This window comes from Melospiza georgiana, chromosome 30 (assembly GCF_028018845.1).
Source record: "Melospiza georgiana isolate bMelGeo1 chromosome 30, bMelGeo1.pri, whole genome shotgun sequence".
In the NCBI taxonomy this organism is placed as follows: domain Eukaryota; kingdom Metazoa; phylum Chordata; class Aves; order Passeriformes; family Passerellidae; genus Melospiza; species Melospiza georgiana.
In genome coordinates this window covers 5603135-5625690 of record NC_080459.1, presented here as the reverse complement: position 1 = coordinate 5625690, position 22556 = coordinate 5603135, and the positions used below count along the sequence as shown (strand labels likewise).

At 50.3% G+C, this 22556-nt stretch overlaps 1 protein-coding gene across 1 annotated transcript; it reads right to left on the bottom strand.

Moving 5' to 3' along the window:
- Nucleotides 1-1982: 1982 nt before the first annotated feature.
- On the bottom strand, nucleotides 1983-21210 carry LOC131094626 (antigen peptide transporter 2-like). The gene is given in 16 exon segments (XM_058042275.1): nucleotides 1983-2727; nucleotides 3590-3717; nucleotides 4238-4397; nucleotides 5165-5226; nucleotides 5229-5337; nucleotides 6364-6552; nucleotides 6633-6723; nucleotides 6725-6756; nucleotides 7800-7856; nucleotides 16989-17126; nucleotides 17751-17830; nucleotides 17833-17887; nucleotides 18455-18516; nucleotides 19105-19235; nucleotides 19313-19421; nucleotides 20709-21210. Coding segments are annotated over 16 exon segments (2172 nt in total). The 3' UTR covers nucleotides 1983-2460.
- Between the last annotated feature and the right edge of the window lie 1346 nt (nucleotides 21211-22556).

Below are 22556 nucleotides of genomic sequence, written 5' to 3'. Positions count from 1 at the left end.
TCTGTGCTGTCAAGGTCACGCTGCACCATTGCAGATGAGAGTGAACCCTCATGGACTGTGTGCTTTGCAAATCTGGCAAATTGATGTCACACACATCCCTGATTTTGGCCGTTTAAAACACACCCACGTCTCAATTGGCACCTTTTCCTCAGCAATATGGGCTACAGTACACACAGAGGAAAGGGGACTGGGTGCCATGGTACACTGGCAATCAGCTTTTGCAGCCTTGGGCATTCCTCAAACCATCAAAACTGATAAAGGGCCTGCTACACTTCCCAGAAAACCAGGCAATTTCTACAGCTCTGGGGTGTATCACACCAAGCCAGCATCCCTCATTTACCAGCTGGACAAGCAATAGTGGAAAGAGCACATGGTGCCTGAAAAGGTATAGTTAATAAACAAAAGGGAGGTATGTGGTGAGGGCCCACAGAGTAGAATAGCTAAAGCTCTATACACATTAAATCACTTAACAGTATTAGGAAAATCCCTGAACCCAGTTATGCTAAATCACTCCTTATCAATGCAATCGTGTGATGTTCAGCTGCCCAAATCCAAGGGAATGGCACGAGACCTCCTTACCAATACATGGGGGGGCCTCCCTGGGATCTCATTACCTGGGCTTGGGGACATTCATGTGTTCCAACAGACAGTGGGACACATTGGGTACCTGCCAGATGCATCCAGCCTGCACTGCATCCTGACAGCACCTCCTGATAAACCCTCAGCAGACACAGAGCCGTGTGATCAGTGATTGGTGACAACCTCATGGAAATCTGGGACTGCAGTTCACATAAAGATTCATCTGTTTACAAATTATTCCCCTGTTTACAAACTGTTTTCCTTGTCTACAGATTGTTTCCTAGTTTTTGTGTTTGTTTTTCTTTCTTTAATAAGGGTTGAATGATTCTTGTTCTTACAGACTGTTTTATTTTCTTCCAGGCTTAAATGGTTTGTTGTTTTTACAAATAAGTTGCAATCTGTAACCTATAAGCCTAATGCCTGGGGCATATTTACCTGAGCTCTCCCCTAGCAGTTCCTGGACATAAATGCTGCAGCTATAATGCAAATCAAAATTTATAGAAAAGAAAGGGTGAGATGTTGGTGTCACCTTGCCAGCCCCTGGGCTCAGTGACAAGAGCTTTAGCCAATTTGATCTCTCATAAGCCTGCAGACATCTCAGTGGCCCAGGACCCAAAGGGGTGTGGAGTTCAAACCAATGACAGCATCCAGACCAGGCCTTTCAAATGCTCTATATAAAGGAGGGAGTGGAAAACAAAACCCTCTCTTGCCACACAAACATCAGGGTGAGTGGTGTCTGTCTCCTGTGCCCCTCACCCTCCACATGTCACCTAACACAGAGGCAGATCCAGCTCTGGATCACCTCCATGCAGGTGAATCCTGGTGTGTGATCCATGCTGGAATCTCATGGATCCCCTCATTCTGCAGAAACAGGCAGAGAAACCAATTGCTTGATCACAGGTACAGAGGGGAATCTGTGCGGGATTCCAGAAGGGATATAGGGCATGATTCCAGATCAGGATCAGGTAGAATTTTAAAGTGTATCTGGGCTGGATTCCAGAGCAGGATCAGGTGGGATGGATGGGGCAGCATTGGAGTGGGATTCCAGAACAGGATTGAGGGGATTCCAAAACAGATCAGGTGGTGTTGGTGGAGCAGGATTGGGGTACAAGGGATGCAGTAGGATCTGATGGGATCCTTGCTCTCTGTGGGCTCTTCAGCCAGATCCAACCCATGGCGACAGAGACAGGGTGACACCAACTCTTACTCTCATCACCAGCTGAATGATCCATGGTGCAGGTCCAACCCCTTCCCTCTCCCTGCAGAAAGCCACAAATTGCTGGCAGAGTTCATCCTGCTGTTCCCACTCATCACACAGCAGCCCTTCCCAACAGACTGACTTCCTGTTTTCCCATGTTTTAAACACAAGAATTACAGTTGTTCAAAATGTTTTATTTCTCATGTATAAATACCCTGGTTTGGGCAATAAATCTCAGTCCCATCCTCCAGTGCCCAGCACTTCCTCTCAGGGAATGAGGAATAGAAAAGGGGACATTGGGAACTGGGATAAAGACACTGGGGATGGGGACACTGGGAAAGGACTGGGGACACCAGGAACTTGGAGTGAGCACAGCAGGAGTGAGATGAGGACGTGACACCCATGCCCAGATCCATTCCTTGGGATTGATTTTCCACCCTGTGCCCCATGTCCAGGAGCAGACATGGGGACCAGGGATCATGGGGACATGGTGGATACAGGGGATACACACACATCCAGGGAATGGGCAGACCTGGGGGACACAGTGGGGACATGGGGGACACAGGGAGTTGGGATCCTGAGGATGTGGGGAGAAGAGATTCACAGGACACTGTGACTGGGGACACCAGGAGCTGGCTGGTGACACAAACACCGGGAATGAGGACACTGGGGCTGATTCCCCTTTATTCCCTGCCAGATGCAGCCCCCTTCTCGCTGCCCATCCCGGGGCCCTCGGGCTGCCCAGTGCTGCCTCCTCCAAGGAGCAGGCGGCTGTAGGTGCTGCGGCGTTCCCGCAGCTCCGCTGGTGTTCCCGTCTCCATCACGGCCCCGCGCTCCAGCAGCACCAGGCGATCGGCCCCGTCCAGCACCCGCGGCCGGTGGGACACGACCAGCACGGTCTTGGCCAGCCCAGTGCGCACCCAGCGCTGTGCCTGCGGCCAGAGAATGCTCTCATCCCAACCCATCCAGCTCAGAGAACACTCATCCCAACTCATCCAGCTCATCCCAACCCATCCAGCTCAGAGAACGCTCATCCCAAACCATCCAGCTCAGAGAACTGCCATCCCAAACCATCCAGCTCAGAGAACTCCCATCCCAACCCATCCAGCTCAGAGAACCCTCATCTCAACCCATCCAGCTAGAACACTCATCCCAACCCATCCAGCTCAGAGAACGCTCATCCCAACCCATCCAATCAGAGAACGCTCATCCCAACCCATCCAATCAGAGAACCCTCATGCCAACCCATCCAACTCAGTCCTACCCTGTCCCACCTGATCCCACCCAGTCCCGACCAACCAATCCCACCCCACTCTCAGTCCCACCCTAATCCTATCATCCTGTTCTTACCATCTCCCTGTTCTCCATCCCATCCCCATGCCCACTATGCCATCCTGCCCACACTATCCCCATTCCCACTGTCCCATCCCATCCTACCACTCCAACCCTTCTCATTGCACTCCATCTCTGTCCTCATCCCAGCATTGCCATCCCCTTCATTCCCACCCCATCCCACCCCACCCTATCGTATCTCCTTGTCTTCATCCTTTGATTCTACTTTCCTGCCATCCTACACCCCTGGTCTCTATCCCATCCTACTATCCTGTCCTATTTCTCCACCTTGTTGACCCACACCACCCCATCCAATCCCTGTCTTCATCACATCATTCCCACTCCATGCCAATCATTATCCCTTATTGCCACTACCTCATCCCACCATCCCATTCCAGCCATCCCAGCCATCCCATCATACCCCATTTTCACCAACTGCACCCCTATCCACACCAACCCCCTCCATCCCACCCCACTCACCGCTCCATCATCTCCATCATCCAGCGCCTCGTCGAGGATGAGCACGGCTGGACGCCGGAGCAGAGCCCGGGCCAGGGCCACATGGCGCCGCTCCCGCGCCGCCAGCCGCCCCCCGTGCTCCCCCACCTCTGTGGGAGCGACCACAGGGGATCAGTGGGGTGCAGCCCTGGAGTTCTCCCCTCTTGTCCCACCCCCCACACTCCCCCACCTCTGCGGGGGGACCCTGGGATCAGTGGGGTGCAGCCCTGGAGTTCTCCCCTCTTGTCCCACCCCCCACACTCCCCCACCTCTGTGGGAGCGACCACAGGGGATCAGTGGGGTGCAGCCCTGGAGTTCTCCCCTCTTCTCTCACCCCCCACACTCCCCCACCTCTGCGGGGGGACCCTGGGATCAGTGGGATCCCAGCACGAGAGGTTCCCCCCCTTTCCCCTACCCCCCACACTCCCTCACCAGTGTGTGAGCAATCCCATGGGATCAGTGGGATCTGACCTGCGTGAGCAATCCCATGGGATCAGTGGGATGTGACCTCAGGGATCTCCCGCACACCCCACCATGCGCCACCCACTCCGCTCTCCCATCGCTGCCAGAGGATCCTGGGATCAGGGGGATGTGCCCCAGGGGTGCCCCATCCATCCCCCTAGCTCTCACCAGTGTCCCAGCCCTGCTCCAGCCCCTGGATGAACTCCATGGCTCCAGCAGCAATGGCGGCCTCCCGCAGCTCTGACTCTTTGCAGTGCTCCAGCCCCAGCAGGATGTTCTCACGGATCGTTCCAGAAAACAGGACGGGATCCTGCTCCACCAGCACCACCTGCCCCAGCCCCAAGCCCTATGATGCTGTCTTGGCTCCTGGTGTCCCCACCCCTGTTCCATGACCCCATGCCACCTTGGTGTCCCCATAGTGTCCATCCCTGATCCCATTCTCCCCATCTGTGTCCCCAGTGTCCCCACCCCTGACTTCCCACTTTTCCCATCCCCATTCCTTTCATCCCCATCCCATTTCCCAATGTTCCTATCCCATTTCTTGTTGTCCTCACCCTATTCCTGATGTCCCCATCCTCTTCCCAGTATCCCCATTTCTGCTCCCATGATCCTGTGGTCCCAGTTCCATTTCATTGTTTATTGCAGACATCTTTTATGGAAAATCCTTTCCTTAGGATTTTTCCTCCTGAGAAGCTGAGAGGCCTCAGGAACAAAATGTAAACATTGATTATCTGCTACTGTGGAATGCAATGGGTGCATCTGTGATGGGCCCATGTTGGATGTTTGTAATTAATGGCAAATCACAACCCAGCTGGCGCAGACAGAGAGCCAAGCCACAAGCCTTTGTTATCATTCTTTCCTATTCTATTCTTAGCTAGCCTTCTGATGAAATCCTTTCTTCTGTTCCTTTAGTATACTTTTAATGTAATATATATATCAGAAAATAATAAATCAAGCCTTCTGAAGCATGGAGTCAAATCCTTGTCTCTTCCCTCATCCAAAAACCCCTGTGAACACCATCACAATTGTCCCCTGACCCCTGTCCCCATTTTCCCCATTCCATGCCCAGTGTTCCCAGTGTCTCTGCTGTCCCACCTTGCGGTGCAGGTACTGGTGTTCATACTCTGGCAGCGGGATCCCATCCAGCAGCACCATCTGCTGCCAGGATCCCGCAGGCACCCCAGCAGCGCCACGGCCGTGCTCTTCCCGCTGCCATTGGGCCCCGCCAGCACCGTCACCTCCCCGGAGTGCACCTCAAAGCTCACGTCCTGTGGGATGGGGACAGGTGTGAGAGTCTGTCTGAAATATTCCTCATCTGCCTCACCATCATCATTGGGGGACCACTGAAGAGTCCCCACTGTCTAAAATCTCTGGTTCTGAAGGAGAAAGTCACATGCCAACAAGGCCCCGAGACCTGAGAGCATTGTTAAGCTGTTGTCCACAGGTGTATTTACTATATGCTACACTGAGCCCAATGAGAAGAAGAAGGGGGCACCTTGCCTTTTTGCAACAGTAGCCTTGGAAGCTGTCCCCTCTTTGCCTGGCTGGACTTCTCCTGAGTTTTGGGTGGTCCCCCACAAAAGACCCTTCACTCTTCTTACAACTGCCGTGACAGACGGACTGAGATGTAAGAAGCCTCTCCATCAAAGACCAAGACATGAAACCCCCATGTGTAAAGGCCCCCCACACTCTTTCCAAGGACTGGGACTGAGACCCTCAACCTGGGAGAGGTGTGTGGGGCAGGCAAGCTAACCAAAGCAAGATGGATGTTGCAGGTGTGAGCAGTGGACCATGAAAATAATGGCTCACGCCCACTGCTGAACATGGACTGTGTGTACCCCTTTTCCAAACATTATTCTTTCCTCCCCGAAGATACAATAAGCTACCTTTGACTCGGTTGCAAAATCCATTCCCCTTCCCCCATCGCAAAAGAGTATAATTGGGGTCCAGATGGACTGCAACCCTGAGATCTCCCCGACGTAACAGGCAGATCCTCGACTGGACTGGACCGAAGGATTTCGTCTCTGCATTTGGTAGCTATATCCCCCTCCTTCTCTCTCTCTTTTCTCTCTCTATCTTTTTCTCTCCCTTAATCCCTCTATTGGATTTTGTTGTGGTCATTCAATAAAGCTGCATTTGTTTTATTACTGCAAACTCCCTGTGCCGTGTTGGTTTTTTTGCACCCTGAGATCAATCCATGAACTATCAAGAAACCCGTTCGTAGGGATGGATTGTTACAGCAGGTGATGCCAAAATTCCCACCCCTGGGAAACCCCACCTCCCCCCAGACCCACCTTCAGCACAGGGTGCTCTGGATTTCCAGGATATGTGAAGGAGACCTTCTGAAAAGTGAAATGGCCCTGAAGCTCGGAGGGCTCCCGCATCCCCCCGACATTCCCTGCGGGTTTCCGATCCAGGTATTCCCAGATCCTCTGTCCAGCAGCTGCGTTGGTCAGGAATTCATTGAAGCTGTAGAACAGCACCTGGGGAGAAGGAAGGGGGTGGCACCAGGATGGACAGAAGCACGGTCGGATGGACAAACACGTGCATTCCATGGGATCACCTGGGTATGGCTACCAACTCTGTCCTGGTACAGCAGGAAGGTGACGAGGACCCCAGGAGTGATGGATCCGTCACGGAGCTGCTGGTGGCTCCAGCACCATGACCCGGATGGACAGTTTGATCACCTGTAGGTGGGACAGGGATATTGCCGCCCCCAACCCACTCCTGGTGTCCTCATTCCATCTGCCCCCATTCCAACCCACTCCTGGTGTCCCCATTCCATCTGCCCCCAATCCACTCCTGGTGTCCCCATTCCATCTGCCCCCAACCCACTCTTGGTGTCCTCATTCTGCCTGTCCCCATCCCACTCCTTTGTGTCTTTATCTCTGTTCCTAGTGGCCTCATCTCTGTTCCTGGTGTCCTCATTCCAGTTCTGGTGTCCCCATCTCACTCCTGATGTCCCTATTCCTGATCCTGATGTGTCACAGACATATTTTCTGAAAAATCTTTTCACCAGGATTTTTCTCCTGAGAAGCTGAGAGGCCTCAGAAACGAAATATAAACAATAATGATCTGCTGCTGTGGAATGAAGCAGGTGCATCTTTGATTGGTCTCATGTGGTTGTTTTTACTTGATGACCAATCACAGGTCCAGCTGTGTCAGACTCTCTGGTGAGTCACAAGATTTTATTATTCATTCCTTTCTAGCTTTATAATGTCTCCTTTCTCTTTCTTTAGTATATGATTTTATTTTCATATAATATATATCATAAAATAATAAATCAGCTTTCTGAAACATGAAGTCAAGAATTTTGTCTCTTTTCTCATCCTGGGGACCTGCAAACACCACCACACTGATGTTCCCAACCTTTATCCCAGTGTCCCCATCCTGTTTCTAATGTCACCATCCCCATTCCTGCCATGCCTGTTCCTGAACTCAATGTCCCTGTTCTGTTGTCCCCATTCCCGGTGTCCCCATTGTACTCTGAGTGCCCCCATTTCAGCTGCTGGTTTCCCATTCCTGGTCCCAGTGTCCCCATTCCCAGTACCCCCATTCCCAGTGTCCCTGTTCTGTTGTCCCCATTCCTGGTGTCTCCATTGTACTCTGAGTGCCCCCATCTCAGCCGCTGGTTTCCCATTCCTGGTCCCAGTGTTCTCATTCCCAGTGTCCTCATCCCTGATCCTGGCATCCCCATTCTCTGCTGTTCTGATTCCCAGTCCCCCCTGACCCTGTAGACAAAGACGACGATTGCCAGCTCCAGCTCTATCTGCTCCTTCAGCCTCAGCTTGTTGGAAAAGAAATGAAATTTAGCAAAATGTTTAATTATAGTGAGTTGTGTGAACTGGTTTGTTAAAAAGTAGTTTTGTAGCCATTGAAAGTGTGTTGGGTTTTGTGTGTAACCTAGCAGGTAGTCTTAGGGATTTAATAAATAATTAAACTAGTGCAGGAAAGTAAGAATGCTAACCTGTCTGGAGGCAGCATACAATGCTCTTAGAATAAGATAAGCAGAAGATTAATGATCTTGTTTGTGAACCAAGGAATGTATCACAAGGGGTCTGTGACTAGGCAAGGGGAACGGGGAACTGTTCCTTGGAGACTTTGTTGTGAATCGCATGTATAAGAGGGAAGCACCCATACGTGAATTTGGGGGCTCGGGTTTTTGGGACGTGAGTCCTCCAGCTCCCTGGGCCCTTAATAAAGCACCCACAAAACTTATCCGAGTTTTGTGTCATTTATCAATTGGGCAACAGTTTTCTGGCGACCGCGGCAGGATTCCGAAGGTTGCTGGGGGGGTTCGCGTCCCGATCCACTCCAAGCCGGCACCGAGCACTTCTCGGGGAGACATTGGTCGTGCCCGACCCCCCCGCGCCTGTTGGACAACTGCCAAGGTAAGCCCAAAGGTGCTTTATATTGGAAAAAGGTGATAATTGGATTTGGATTTGGTGGTTGGTAAAAAAAGCCTAGGCTCCGGCCATAAGACGTCTAAGGACGCAGGACCGGAACTCGCCTCCTGTTTGTTTTAGGGAAGGACGGCGAGAAGGTATATTGGTTTAAGGTATATTGGTTTATTGGGATTAAAGGTGGAATTAAAGGTTGTAATATGATGTCTTTTAAAACTTTTAAAACCTTAGTGCAAGCCAATGGTAAAATACCTGGAAATACACCATTAGGTTGTATATTGAAACGGTGGAAAAGTGAGGGGTATTATCAAGAATAGGATAAAAATAAAATGATAGATTATTGTAATCATTGGTGGCCTGAATATGAGATTGGGGAAGCGGGATGGCCGGTGAATGGTACACTGGAATTGGGGATAATGGAATCTTTGATGCAATTTTTAAGGAGAAATGAGAAATGGGATGAAATACCATATTTGGATTTGTTTTTTGTTTTGTACCAGAAAGAGGAATGGCAAAAGGAGTGCGGTATTTTGGTTTTAGAAGTGAATGATGAGAGGGAGTGTGTGGGATGTAAAGAAAGAAAGGAGCGTAATTTGTATCCTTCAGTCGAGGAAGATTTGTCTTATTGTATAGCACCTCCGAGGGTTCCGGTTGCTCCTAATGTGCCCCCTGCTCCCCCTGCGGATATAGCTATAAAAACGGGATCTAGTGAGAGTGATAGTGATGGTGGTGATGGTGAAAAGAATGAGAGTGTTAAAAGAACTCCGTTAGCAGGGCGGACTCGCAAGGGAAGGAAGGGGCAGAAGGGGCCACAGTTAATTGCACGGTTAAGGGAAGCTGTGGGACCACAGGGAGAAAGGATACTTATAAAGGTGCCTTTCTCCCCCGGGGATTTGGTAATATGGAAGCAATCAGCGGGGAGTTATCGGGAGGATCCTGAAAGGGTGGCAAGGGTGGTTAAAATGGTAATAAAGATTCAGAATCCAGACTGGAATGATTTACAGGTATTATTAGATATTATAATGGATTCCACGGAAAAGGAAATGGTTATTAGAGCCACTAGAGAAAAGGCTTATGAGGAAATTCGGTTGAGACAACTAAATGAGACAGTTGATGAATTGGTACCAAGTGAGGAACCTAAGTGGGACACAAACTCTACGGGAGGAATAAGGGCTGTAAAACGATATCAGGAATTGTTGGTGGAAGGAATTAGGACAGGAATACCTAAAACTATGAACTGGTCTAAGTTGTATTCAGTCAAGCAGGACAAGAATGAGTCTCTGTCTGCCTTTTTAGAATGATTAAAAGACATGGCTCGGAAGTTTACTAATTTAGATGTAGAGGATCAATCAGGAAAACTTCAATTGGCATTGTTGTTTATGGGGCAATCACAAGAGGATATTAGGAAAAAGTTACAAAAGCTGGAAGGAGAGGATACTAGGAGTTTGGATAAAATGCTGGAGGTAGCGTGGAAGGTATACAACAACAGGGAAAAAGAAACTGCAAAAAGACAACAAGCTAGTATTCTGGCTGTAATGCAACAGACAGGAGCAGGAGGAAGACCCATTAGGGGTCGAGGTTGGGGAGGAGCTAATCGCAGACAGAGGGGGATGGCAAGAGGTCAGGAAGGATTTGGGTTTGCACCTAACATGGGGAGGTTGGATCCAAACCAGTGTGCATTTTGCCGACAACTGGGACACTGGAAAAATGAATGCCTGGTTAGAGGAGGTATGGGCATGGGAAACATGGGATTAAGGACAGGTCCAATGGAGAACGCTCCTGTGGGAGGACTTACGGGAGGATCAGCAGAGGCCGCTCAAGCACTAGTTTTGGGAAACTATCAGAATCAAAGCTGACTAGAAAAGGATTTGAGGGTAGTTTTAGAAATAGATGGAAAGGATCAAGAATTTATGGTAGACACTGGAGCTACGTATTCTGTACTCAATAGACGATTGGGACCTTTGAGTGACACAACGGTACAGGTGGTGGGGGCAACAGGGAAGCTAGAGGAACAACCATTTTTACAACCTTTAAATCTTAGGTTTTGGGGGAAGGAATTAGATCACCAATTTTTGTATATGCCAAACTGCCCCACACCCCTTCTTGGCAGAGACCTGTTGTCCCAACTTAATGTGAAAATAATATTTGAAGGGGGAAGGGTGAAATTGGAAATACCTGAGGAACAAATAGCAGGCATTTTTGTGATCAAGGAAGTGGATGCCTCTCCTATTCCAGAAGAAATTGAGCAGGCTGTAGTGCCCTGGGTATGGGAGTCAGGGGTCCTCGGAAAATCTAAAGCTGCGCAGCCAGTAAAGGTGGAACTAAAGGAAGGGGCCCGACCAGTGAGGATAAAGCAATACCCCTTGAAGCTTGAGGCAAGGAGGGGAGTAGCCCCGTTAATTAAACAATATTTGGTTCAAGGAATATTACAGGAATGTGAATCGGAGTATAATACTCCAATTTTTCCAGTAAAGAAACCTAATGGTAAGTACCGTTTGGTACAGGACTTAAGGGCTATTAATGAAATAGTGAAAGACATACATCCAGTTGTTGCTAATCCTTATACCTTGTTAACATCTGTATCGGAGGAGTTTAAATGGTTCTCAGTGATTGACCTTAAAGATGCCTTCTTCTGCATCCCACTGGCAGTAGAGAGTAGGAAATATTTTGCCTTCGAGTTGGAGAGTCCTGATTTTGGGAGAAAGAAGCAGCTTACGTGGACCAGAATCTCACAGGGATTTAAAAACTCCCCTACTATTTTTGGAAACCAACGGGCCAAGGAGGTGGAGGAATGGAAGATAACCCAGGTAACAATATCCCCATCCTTGTATGTAGTCCTGCAGTATGTGGACGATATCTTTCTGGCTACTAAGGAAAGGGAAATGTGTGTGGAATTAACAGTTAAATTACTCAACATGCTTGGCCAAGCAGGGTATCGGGTTTCTAAGGAAAAAGCTCAATTGGTCAAAAATAGCGTTATTTACCTCGGTTGTGAGATCACACAAGGGCAGAGACGTTTGGGAGTAAACCGAATAGAGGCAATATGTGCTATTCCTTTGCCTCGTAACCATCAGGAATTGAGATCTTTTCTAGGAATGGTGGGATGGTGTTGACTGTGGATCATGAATTTCGGTCTCCTAGCCAAGCCACTGTATGAGGCCTTGAAGCAGCATCGGTTGGAGTGGATGACACAGCAAAAGAAGGCCTTCCCGGAATTGAAGCAGGCACTAAAGGAGGCCCCAGCCCTAGGACTCCCTGACCTGACCAAGGAATTCCAGTTGTATGTGAATGAGAGGCAAAAACTGGCATTGGGGGTCCTCACCCAGAAGGTGGGATCCTGGAAGAGGCCAGTGGGATACTTCTCTAAACAACTGGATTCGGTAAGTTCCGGGTGGCCCTCATGTTTACGAGCCGTGGCAGCAACAATAATTCTTATTCAAGAGGCCTGGAAATTGACTTTGGGGGCAAAAATGAAAGTGTTTGTTGCCCATATGGTCATGGCCGTTTTGGAGCAAAAGGGGGGTCACTGGCTATCATCCAGTCGAATGTTGCAATACCAGGCCATCCTGAAAGAACAGGATGATATTGAAATAAGGACTACTAATCATGTTAATCCAGCAGAGTTTTTATGCAGTGACCAGGAGGCTGGGGGACTGGTGCACGATTGCGTAGAGGTAATTGAACAAGTGTATGCCAGCAGACCTGACCTAAAGGATGAACCATTGGAAGAACCTGAATGGGAACTATACACTGATGGATCCAGTTTGTCGAGAATGGGACTCGCTATGCCGGGTATGCAGTGGTAACATTGGATCAGGTAACAGAGGCAAAGGCTTTGTTACCTGGAACTTTGGCCCAGAAGGCAGAGGTGATTGGACTCACCAGAGCCCTGTATTTGAGCAAGGACAAAAGGGTTAATATCTGGACAGATTCTAAATATGCCTTTGGTGTGGTTCATGTACATGGGGCGTTATGGAAGGAAAGGGGGCTTTTGAATTCACAGGGAACCAACATCAAGCACCGGGAAGAAGTGTTGCAGCTACTGGATGCGTTACACAGTCCCAAAGCAGTTGCAGTAATACATGTTAGAGGACATCAGACTGCGGAAGGAGACATTTACAGAGGAAATCGATTTGCTGATGTTACAGCACGGCAAGTGGCATGGGAAGTATGGACTCAAATGGCATTGGTACCAGTAAAAACAAATCCAGCTACCCCATACCTGAATCAGGAGCCCAAATATTCAATAGAAGATGGAAAACTAATAAACTTCCTAGGGGCACAGAGGAATCAACTTGGGTGGTACGTTACACCAATGGGACAAATAGTGGTACCTACCCGCATAATGAAATTTATTTTGGAATCAGAACATAATAAATGTCATTGGGGGGCAGAAGTATTGGTAAAATTTTTGAAGAATGAGATAATCTCTAATCAGATGTTAACAATGGCAAAAAGAGTTAATGCAATGTGCCCGGTATGTTTGAAAAATAATCCAGTAGTTAGGAGACAAATACAAATGGGAAAGTTGCAAGTCGGGCCACAACCAGGAGATTACTGGCAAGTTGATTTTTCTGAATTGCCTAGGGCACATGGATACAGATACTTGTTAGTGTACGTATGTATGTTCTCAGGGTGGCCGGAAGCTTTTCCATGCAGAACTAATCAGGCTAAGGAGGTGGTAAAAACCTTGTTAAAAGAAATAATACCAAGATTTGGAGTACCTTTAGGATTGTCATCAGATAGGGGTCCGCATTTTATAGCCGGGGTAGTGCAGGAATTAGCACGACTGTTAGATATAACCTGGAATTTGCATACCCCCTGGAGACCTCAGTCTAGTGGGCAGGTGGAAAGGATGAATCAAACCCTGAAATGACAAATCAAAAAGATTTGCCAGGAAGCTAAACTGCACTGGCCTCAAGCTTTGCCTTTGGCCCTACTCAGGATTCAAATGAAACCAAAGGAAAAGGTAGGCCTAAGTCCATATGAGATATTATATGGCAAACCATATCATGCAACTGTATTAAAAGGGGAGGTACATGTGAGTGGGGACCAGGCGATTGCAGAGTATGTTATGTCACTTAATAAGATCTTGAATTCTTTAAGAAATACATTACAGTGGAATAGACCGCTCACGCTGGAGAATTCTGTCCACGACATCCAGCCTGGGGACCAGGTGTACGTCAAGAAGTGGATCACGGATCCGCTACAGGAATCATGGAGCGGACCCCACCAGGTGATGATGACGACCTACACGGCGGTGAAGGTCCAGGGGAGGGATGCTTGGATCCATTACACCAGGGTAAAGAAGGCACCGTTCCAGTGGGAAACCCAGATAGTGTCTCCAACACGGATGATCTTCCGTGCAAAGTCGCCTTCTTAATTATATTACTGCTAGTGATCATGAGACTAGTACCCATTCAAGGGTCTACTCTAGTACAGGTTGAAGAAACAAAGGTTACAGTCATGGAAGGGATGGACGTTCAACTAACTTGTGTTATCTTTGACAGACAGAGAGTTGAGGCCGGTGAAGTTATTGCAATATGGCAACAGGGGGCTGAAAGAAGCCGAGGCAAGATAGGAGTCGGTTGGGATCAGGATAAACAGCAAGGAAACACGGTACTGAATCTTACCAAGGTAACCACAAACAATACGGGAGAATATACATGTTTGGTCAAAATACGGGATAGTTTTCATTACAAAAGAGTGAGTATGAGGGTTTTGCCATGGACAGGGGATCGTGCTGAAAACATAAAGGTTAATCCAGTATCAATGGCAGTGGACATGTGGGATGGGCCACCTCTCAGAATAAATTGTTCCTTCCTAGTAAGATCAAGATATCAAAGGAACCTTTGGGTCAAATGGTGGAAGCAAAATAGGGACTGACCTGGGACAGAATAGAGGACGGGACCAGTTGGTGGGGGAAGGAAGGCAAAGGTTGTGGGTGGTCGAGTGTCACTAATCCTAGAATAAGAAATGCATGGTGGAGGCATGACAGAATGATGTTATCCTTACAGAGACACGGTAGAAGGAGTAGATGGGAGGTTAATGATACACTAGAACGAAATACTGAGCAGGAAAACTTAGTGGTAGGATTAATCAGAGATTTTGGGATCATGCAGAATGTGACTAAAATAACAGCTTGCCTGCCATTACCACAGGCTGCAGGTGAACCAATTCCCTGGGGAATAATACCGGTAACCAAAATGCCTGAAACATTCAAGAATGTTTCATGGTCCTGCCAGTCAGTTCCCAAACCAGTAGATGTATGGAGGGATTTGTGTATGACCATTCGGGCTATGACTAGAGAGGAATGTGAAAAGAAATCCAATCATTATGGTTGGATTCAAAATACCAGGAGGTGTTTAATTGCAACCCCAATAGATGAGCCATGCAATACAGTACGAATAAGAACGAAATCCCAACGAAATGAGATGAGTTGTCAGAATGTCACACAGAATTTTGACACCTGGAATAGTTGGAAGACTGTCGGCGGAAGGGAACCAGGACATCAATTTGATCATCACAGGCTCAATTTTATTGATCAGTACGGCGGGTTAAATACAGTTAATAATGAGCTTCATACATATTGCAAAAGTTGAGCTCAGGATTGGTCAGCTTACATATCAGCACCTACGCCTACTTCTACATTCCTATGGTTCTACTTTTGATACTTTCTACATATTCCTAGGATATATTCAGGACTAATCTCAACTCCCTATCCTCATGTTGCAGCAAGGTCACTGCTGACTCTTCCTTTCAGCTTGCTGACTGCTGACTTTTCTCCTTCAGCTTAACCAGTGGCATTATGTCAGTGTGGCCTTTCTCAGCTAACCAATTATTAATAATACTCTCCACAGAAGACATTATGGGGACCTAGTGTTTTGGAACACTATAATTACCTTGGGGAAGTACAATGGTGCATCCAATGGTCAGGAGTAAAGAATCAGTCACATTATAGGGCCCTTATCACGTCTACATCTTCCTGAGAGTTCAGACTGCAGAAAGAGGATTGGAATTGTACTGAAGTTTTTACATGTGATACACCGGAAGACCGAATCGGATTGGTACCGGTGAAAATGGCATTAAAGTGGGGATGCGAGTGTAGGGGGTATGATCACACGGTTAGCAGAGAGTCCATGGATGGACCTATAGATTGCAGATATACTACTGTGCACAGCCCTGGAAATCTAGTCTGGGTGTTGGGACATGGACAGTGGACCACACATTTACCTCTAGATGGATCAGTAACACAAATCACCCTAGGGGTTCCCACATTGTGTCCATACTGGAAACAGAATAGATTGATCCAAAGGAAAGGACTCAGAAAGAGGGAAGAATCCCTAGAGGAGCAGTGGCATGAACCTGGCTCAGGAGTACAATTCGGATGGATATTGGAGTCATTCCCTCCGGTAGCGACATATTGAAACAGGGAAATGCTCAGCAATTTGTTAGGACAGACAGAAAGGTTGGCAGCAGCTACTAAGAAGGGATTTAAAGATCTAAATTTGCAATTGCAAGCTACATCAAGAATGACCCTACAAAATAGAATGGCATTGGATTTGCTACTGTTAAAAGAGCATGGAGTTTGTGGTTACCTGAGTAGGAGAATAGATCATTGCTGTGTACACATTCCAAATGTTACACTTGAAGTTGAGAAAGATATTTCTCAACTGGCAGAAGTGGAAACAAAAACCAAGGAAATTGAAAAGGAAGCACAGCATAATTGGATAGGAGCAGTATTTGATTCTTTGGGGCTTCACCTGTCTGGCTGGATTGCGTCTGCTATACAGTATGTACTAATGCTTTTAGTATTTTTAGTGACTATATAGATTGTATATAGATGCCTCTTAGATGTGATCGAAAAGGAAAAGAGGCGATCTCTCCGGTTGCTGAAGGCGATGACCCGTGGGCGGCAGAATGAAGAACACTCCCCACCTCGTTATGAAGATGTTACTGTCAATACTGTTGATTGAGCATCCTTGCAGCAGGACTGAAGGATGCTCAAAAGGGGGGAAATGTTGGAAAAGAAATGAAATTTAGCAAAATGTTTAATTATAGTGAGTTGTGTGAACTGGTTTGTTAAAAAGTAGTTTTGTAGCCATTGAAAGTGTGTTGGGTTTTGTGTGTAACCTAGCAGGTAGTCTTAGGGATTTAATAAATAATTAAACTAGTGCAGGAAAGTAAGAATGCTAACCTGTCTGGAGGCAGTATACAATGCTCTTAGAATAAGATAAGCAGAAGATTAATGATCTTGTTTGTGAACCAAGGAATGTATCACAAGGGGTCTGTGACCAGGCAAGGGGAACGGGGAACTGTTTCTTGGAGGCTAGGCAAGGGGAACGGGGAACTGTTTCTTGGAGACTTTGTTGTGAATCGCATGTATAAGAGGGAAGCACCCATACGTGAATTTGGGGGCTCAGGTTTTTGGGACGTGAGTCCTCCAGCTCCCCGGGCCCTTAATAAAGCACCCACAAAACTTATCCGAGTTTTGTGTCATTTATCAATCAGGCAACAAGCTCCTTGGACAGGTTACATCTGTGCTGCTCCTCCTCCTCTGCCGAAAAGGTTCGGATGGTCTTGATGGCAGCAATAGATTCCTGCACCCCTACGGCTGTGTGGGCGGATGCTTCCAGCATGGATCGCTGAAGTGCCTGTGGCAGCAACAGGGGATCTCCAACTTTCCCAGGTGACCTTCCTGGCCCACCATCCACATCCCATCCCACCACACCCACTGCATCCCCACTATTGCATTCCTGCTATCCCACACCCTTCTCTCTCACCCTCACCATTCCCATCCATTCTCTTATCCCACCATCCCCATCCCCACTGTCTCATCCCATACCCACCATCCCACCTTATCTCATCCTTCTCATCCACACCAGTCCCATCTCAACCATTTTGTTCATCCTCATGTCAGCACTTCCACCATCTCACTCCCCTGGTCTTTATCCCCTTTCATCCCACCATTTATCGTCCTCCTTTCCATTCTCCATCCCATCCCCATCATCCCATTCCCCTTGTCTTCATCCCCTTTCATCCCACCATTTCCACCTCCATCATCCTCCTTTCCATTCTCCATCCCATCCCATCCCATTCCATCCCATCCCATCCCATCCCATCCCATCCCATCCCATCCCATCCCATCCCATCCCATCCCATCCCATCCCATCCCATCCCATCCCATCCCCACCATCCCATTCCCCTAGCCTCCATCCCAGCTCCACTATTCCCACCTTTCTTCAGTCCCCTCCCACTCTTTCCCTCCTACTCCTGACCTGTTTGCGGGTTCTCTGGATGCAGCGGGTGGTGATTCCAAGGGGCACCTCCAGCAGTGCCAGCAGTGCCAGCCTCGGTGCCCCACCATGAACCCCCCCACCACCAGGGCCATCATAAGGCTCCGCAGTAAATGAGCCTTGCTTGGTCTTATCCTATGCAAGCTGTTACAGTTCCAGAGCTCAGTCCCCAAGTGGACTGGGTGCTAGAAGCCAGCTCGCTCTCAGACTAAGGCTGCAGGACAGCCTTAGCAAGCAGGGAATATTCAGCTCTTAGTGATTAGGCAGCTCTTATGATTTCAAGCTCTTTTGCTTGCTAGGTAGCTTTTCCCTTGGCCTAAGGCTCCAGCAGACGGTAGAGAGAGGAGAAGCAGAAGACGCTGGCTGTAGTATGTAGACGAGTATGGCTTTATTGGAGGGTCCATGAAGGGTCTCAGCTCTTCTTCTTCCAAGTTAGTAGGGGTACAGTATGCTACTTTTATACCCTTGGCCCGGATCCAATCCTGACCAATGGCAAAGGTGTTAGAGTGACCATAAGTGACCAATAGTAGGGTTAACAACATATTGCCTTACATGGCTATAGGGATAAGGTACAAGGCGGATGTCCCTGGAGACAGGAAACTTCTTTGCTGCTGTGTCAGCATTCTATTCTCCAAGGGGCCCTGGCTAAACCTGAGGGGTTTACTACACTGCAGCTGCTGGTTGGCTCCACTCGGTGCTGCCCTGCACACCCGTGGCACTTCCGTGGAAAACTGAGCCAGGAGCTCAGCTGTAGGGTGGGAAAAGAGGTTGGGATAGTGGTGGGTGAGACCATGATCCTATCCTGGATGATCTCATTTGGGATGGGAATGATGTAATGGGGAGCAGTGGGATGGGATGATGGGAATGGCTGTGGAGATGGTCAGGGTGGAATGGGGCGGGACAGGGGAAATGGGATGGTGGGAAAGGAAATGGTGGGATGGGGTGATGGGATGGTGGGAGGCAGCTGGGGATACGCAACAGGGTGGAGGCACGGGAGTGAGAATAATGGGAACAGAACAGTGGCTAGAATGGGAAAGTGGGATGGGGACAGGATGGAACACTGGAGTAGAATGAAGCCAGGAAGATGGCAAAGGATGGAATTGGATGGGATGGTGGGAATGGGAATGATGGGGATGGAGTCGTGGGATGGGATAACAGACAGATGGGATGGGATAGGATGGGATGGGATGGGATGGGATGGGATGGGATGGGATCAATGGGATGGGATGGTGGCAGTGGGGTGGGATGGGATGGGATGGGGGTGACAGACTAGCTGGGATGGGATGGAACAGGTGGGATGGGTTGGGTGGGATGGGGCTGGGCCGTACCCCGTTACCTGCTGGTGTTCCCTGGAAGAAGTCCAGGTCTTGGTGCACCAGGTGGGAAAAAAGCCGCAGGCTCAGGCTCTGACGGAGACGCGCCATCAACAGCATGAAGAGAGACCCCCGGCAGCCAGAAAACAGCACACTGTGGGGACACAGGGACACGGTGACATCGGGGACGTTGGGGACATGGGGACAGGCCCTGGGAATGCTCCAACCCACCTTGTGGCTCCAGCAGCCGCCGCCATCCCGACAGCTCTAGCGGTGACTCCGTCCCCACTCCCGATGGCATCCAGCACCTTCCCGGTGGTGTACGGCCCCGCCATCTCCCCTGGGTGTCACCGAGGCTGCGTCACCACAGGTGAGACCACTGACACAGGGGGACCCTGATTTGTGGGGGGCAGGATCCAGTCTGGGGAGCGGGGATCTAATTTTGGAAAGGCGGGACACGATTTGGGCAGGAGGCAATTTAGAGAAGTCAGGACCCAGTTTGGGGGGTTTCGTGAAAAATTTAGGGATTTTACACCCAATTTAAAGTGTCAGTACCAATTTTGGGGGGGTTCAGCACACAATTTTATGGATCAGAACCTAAACATAGGAGATCAGGACCTAAAGATCCCAGGTCTTAGAGGTCAACATCCATATTTGGGCATCAGACCATTAGTTTGATGGTCAGCACCCAATTTTGGGGGACCAACAGTCAAGTTTGCAGGGTCAAAACACAATTTGGAAAGTGAGCACCCCATTTTTGCAGGGTCAGCACCTAACTGAAGGGGTCAACTCACAATTTCGGAGGGCCACCACTCTATTTTAGGGTGGTCATCGCCTATTTAGGAGCTCAACACTCAATTTTCAGGTGGCAGCATCCAATTTGGTGGGGTATCCCAGATTGGGGGGTTCCCAATTTGGGGCTGCAGAGCCCAAATCGGGGGTGTCAATGCCTGTCACCACATGTCAACGTCCTAAGGTGACGTTAGGATGTTTGTATCCCCATCTGTGTGTTCTGTTTATGCTGGATATCATGTTCTGTGCCTTCAAGACTGGCACTGAAGAGTGAAAGCTTTACTTTGGTTTTGCTATCAGCCGCTCCCCCACGGCTGGCGGGACACAGACACGGGGCTGTACATGGTGCTGCTTTTGCTTTTTGCTTGGCGTTTTGCTTTTCTCTTGCTTCTGCTTTGCTCCTGCTTTGCTCTTGCTTTTGTTTCCCCTCATTATTTAGTTTAGCTAAGCAGTCCAAATTTTTCCCTGGACTGTTTCTCCTTTACCTTTTTTGGACCTACTTGAGCCTGCTCCGGACCGGGACCTGAGAACACCGAGAGTTTGCACTTTGTGGCTGCAGCAGCTGCCCCAGGACCAGAGGGACTGAGAACAGAGTGACCACGCCCAAGAGAGACTTTCTGAATTTGTCATCTTTTTCAGAGTGATGAAAGAGTGTTGTCATCTGGTATTGTTCATTTTGTGTGCTTTGCCTGTTAAATAAACAGGTTCTTTCCACTTCTCTCTGAGGAATCTTTCCTGAACTGGTTTGGGGATGGGCTGTGTGGGTTTGCTTTCTGGAGGGGCCCCTTTTGGAGGTTTTCTCCCAGATTTGCCCTAAACCAAGACAGTCACCCACCAACGACAGCCAGCATGAGGCAGAGGACAGCAGCTCCAAGGACATTCCTCTGCTCCCAGGTCAGTGCCAGAGCGCGCCGGACGCTGCTGGGAGCCTTGGGGACGCCTCCGGGGGTCTCAGGGACGCTGCCGGGGGCTGGGGGCGCGGCCCAGGCCAGCACGGCCAGGGCGGCAGCGGCGTGGGTGACCCCGAGCCAGGCGGGCGCTGCGGCCGCCAACAGCCCCGGGCCGGCCCCGAGCCGCCCCAGGAGGCTCCGGAAGGTTCCGAACACCGCGGGGGTGGCGGCGGCCGTGACGGCAGCCGCAGTGGCTCCGGAAGGACGGCGAGGGGCTGGCAGCCGGGTGGCCGCGGCCAGGATGGACAAGCGCAGGGCAGCCTCGAGCCACACGCCCAGCACGCCCAGCGGCGCCAGCAGCGGCACCAGCGGCACCAGTAACACCAGTGCCAGGGCGTCAGCCACTAGCAGCACACTGGGCAGGAGAGCGGCGGGTGGCAGCGCCATGGTGGGACCAGTACGGACAGTGCTCTCTGTGGGGTTCCCGGGGAATGAGCAACAGCCTGTGGAGACACCAGTTAAAACCAGTTAGGCCTGGGGCGCTCCTCTGTGCACACCAGTGCTCTCAGTCTAGACTACAGTGCTACCAGTCTGGCCCCGTGAGCTCAGCAGTCCACACCAGTGCTCCCAGTTCAGCCTGGGGCGCTCCTGAGTCCAGCCTGGGGCGCTCCCCTGTCCACACCAGTTCTCCCAGTCCAGACTACGGTGCTACCAGTCTGGCCCCCTGAGCTCAGCAGTCCACATCAGTGCTCCCAGTTCAGACCCCTGAGCTCAGCGGTCCACACCAGTGCTCCAAATTCAGCCTGGGGCACTCTCCAGTCCACACCAGTGGTCCCAGTCCAGCTCGGGGCACTTGCCACTCCACACCAGTGCTCCCAGTTCAGCCTGGCGCACTCTCCAGTCCAGACAAGGCACTCACCAGCCCACACCAGTGCTCCCAGTTCAACATGGGGCACTTCCTAGTCCAGCCTGGGGCACTCTCTAGTCCATATCAATGTTTCCAGTCCAGCTAAGGGCACTCACCAGTCCCCAGCAGTGCTCCCAGTCGAGCCTGGGGCTCTCCACAGTCCAGACAAGGCACTCCCCAGTCCACACCAGTGCTCCCAGTCTAGACTACGGTGCTCCCAGTTCAGCCCTCTCAGCTCCCCAGTCCACATCAATGTCTCCAGTCCAGCTTGGGGCACTCACCAGTCCACACCAGCGCTCCCAGTTCAGCTCCCAAAAACTCCGTTAAGGTACCGCTTTTGAGCCCCCGCCCATCCCGCTCTGCCCCGCCCTCTCCCCGCCATCCCCGCCCCCATCCCCGCCCAGACCCCGCCTACTCCCGCCCAGACCCCGCCCCCTCCAGGCACCGCCTCCTTCGCCTCTCAACCCGCTCCAGCCCCCTCTGCCTGGCAACCGATGATGTCACCTTCTCTTTGACCAATCACAGGCGTTATTTCAGGCGTGGGCGTGTCAGGCGAGGATTCCCGCGCGCGCGTTCCGGGAAACGGCGGCGGCTGCCGGGAAGGGAGTGGGGCAGCATCGGGAGCACACCGGGACCGTCCGAGGGCGACACGGTCCGGACCGGGACACGCTGCGAGCAGCACCGGGGCCCGCACGGGCCCCCGGGACTGCCCGGAACCACCGGCGAGAAGAACCGGGAGCAGGACCGGGAGCCAGCAGGACAGACCGAGACCCACCGGACACAGCAGAACCCACCGGTCCCCGTGTCCCCGATACTGTCTCCCCCCATTCGCCGGTTCCTGGCCCTGCTGAGGCCCGAGCGCGGGCGATGTACTCTGGTGGGAAGC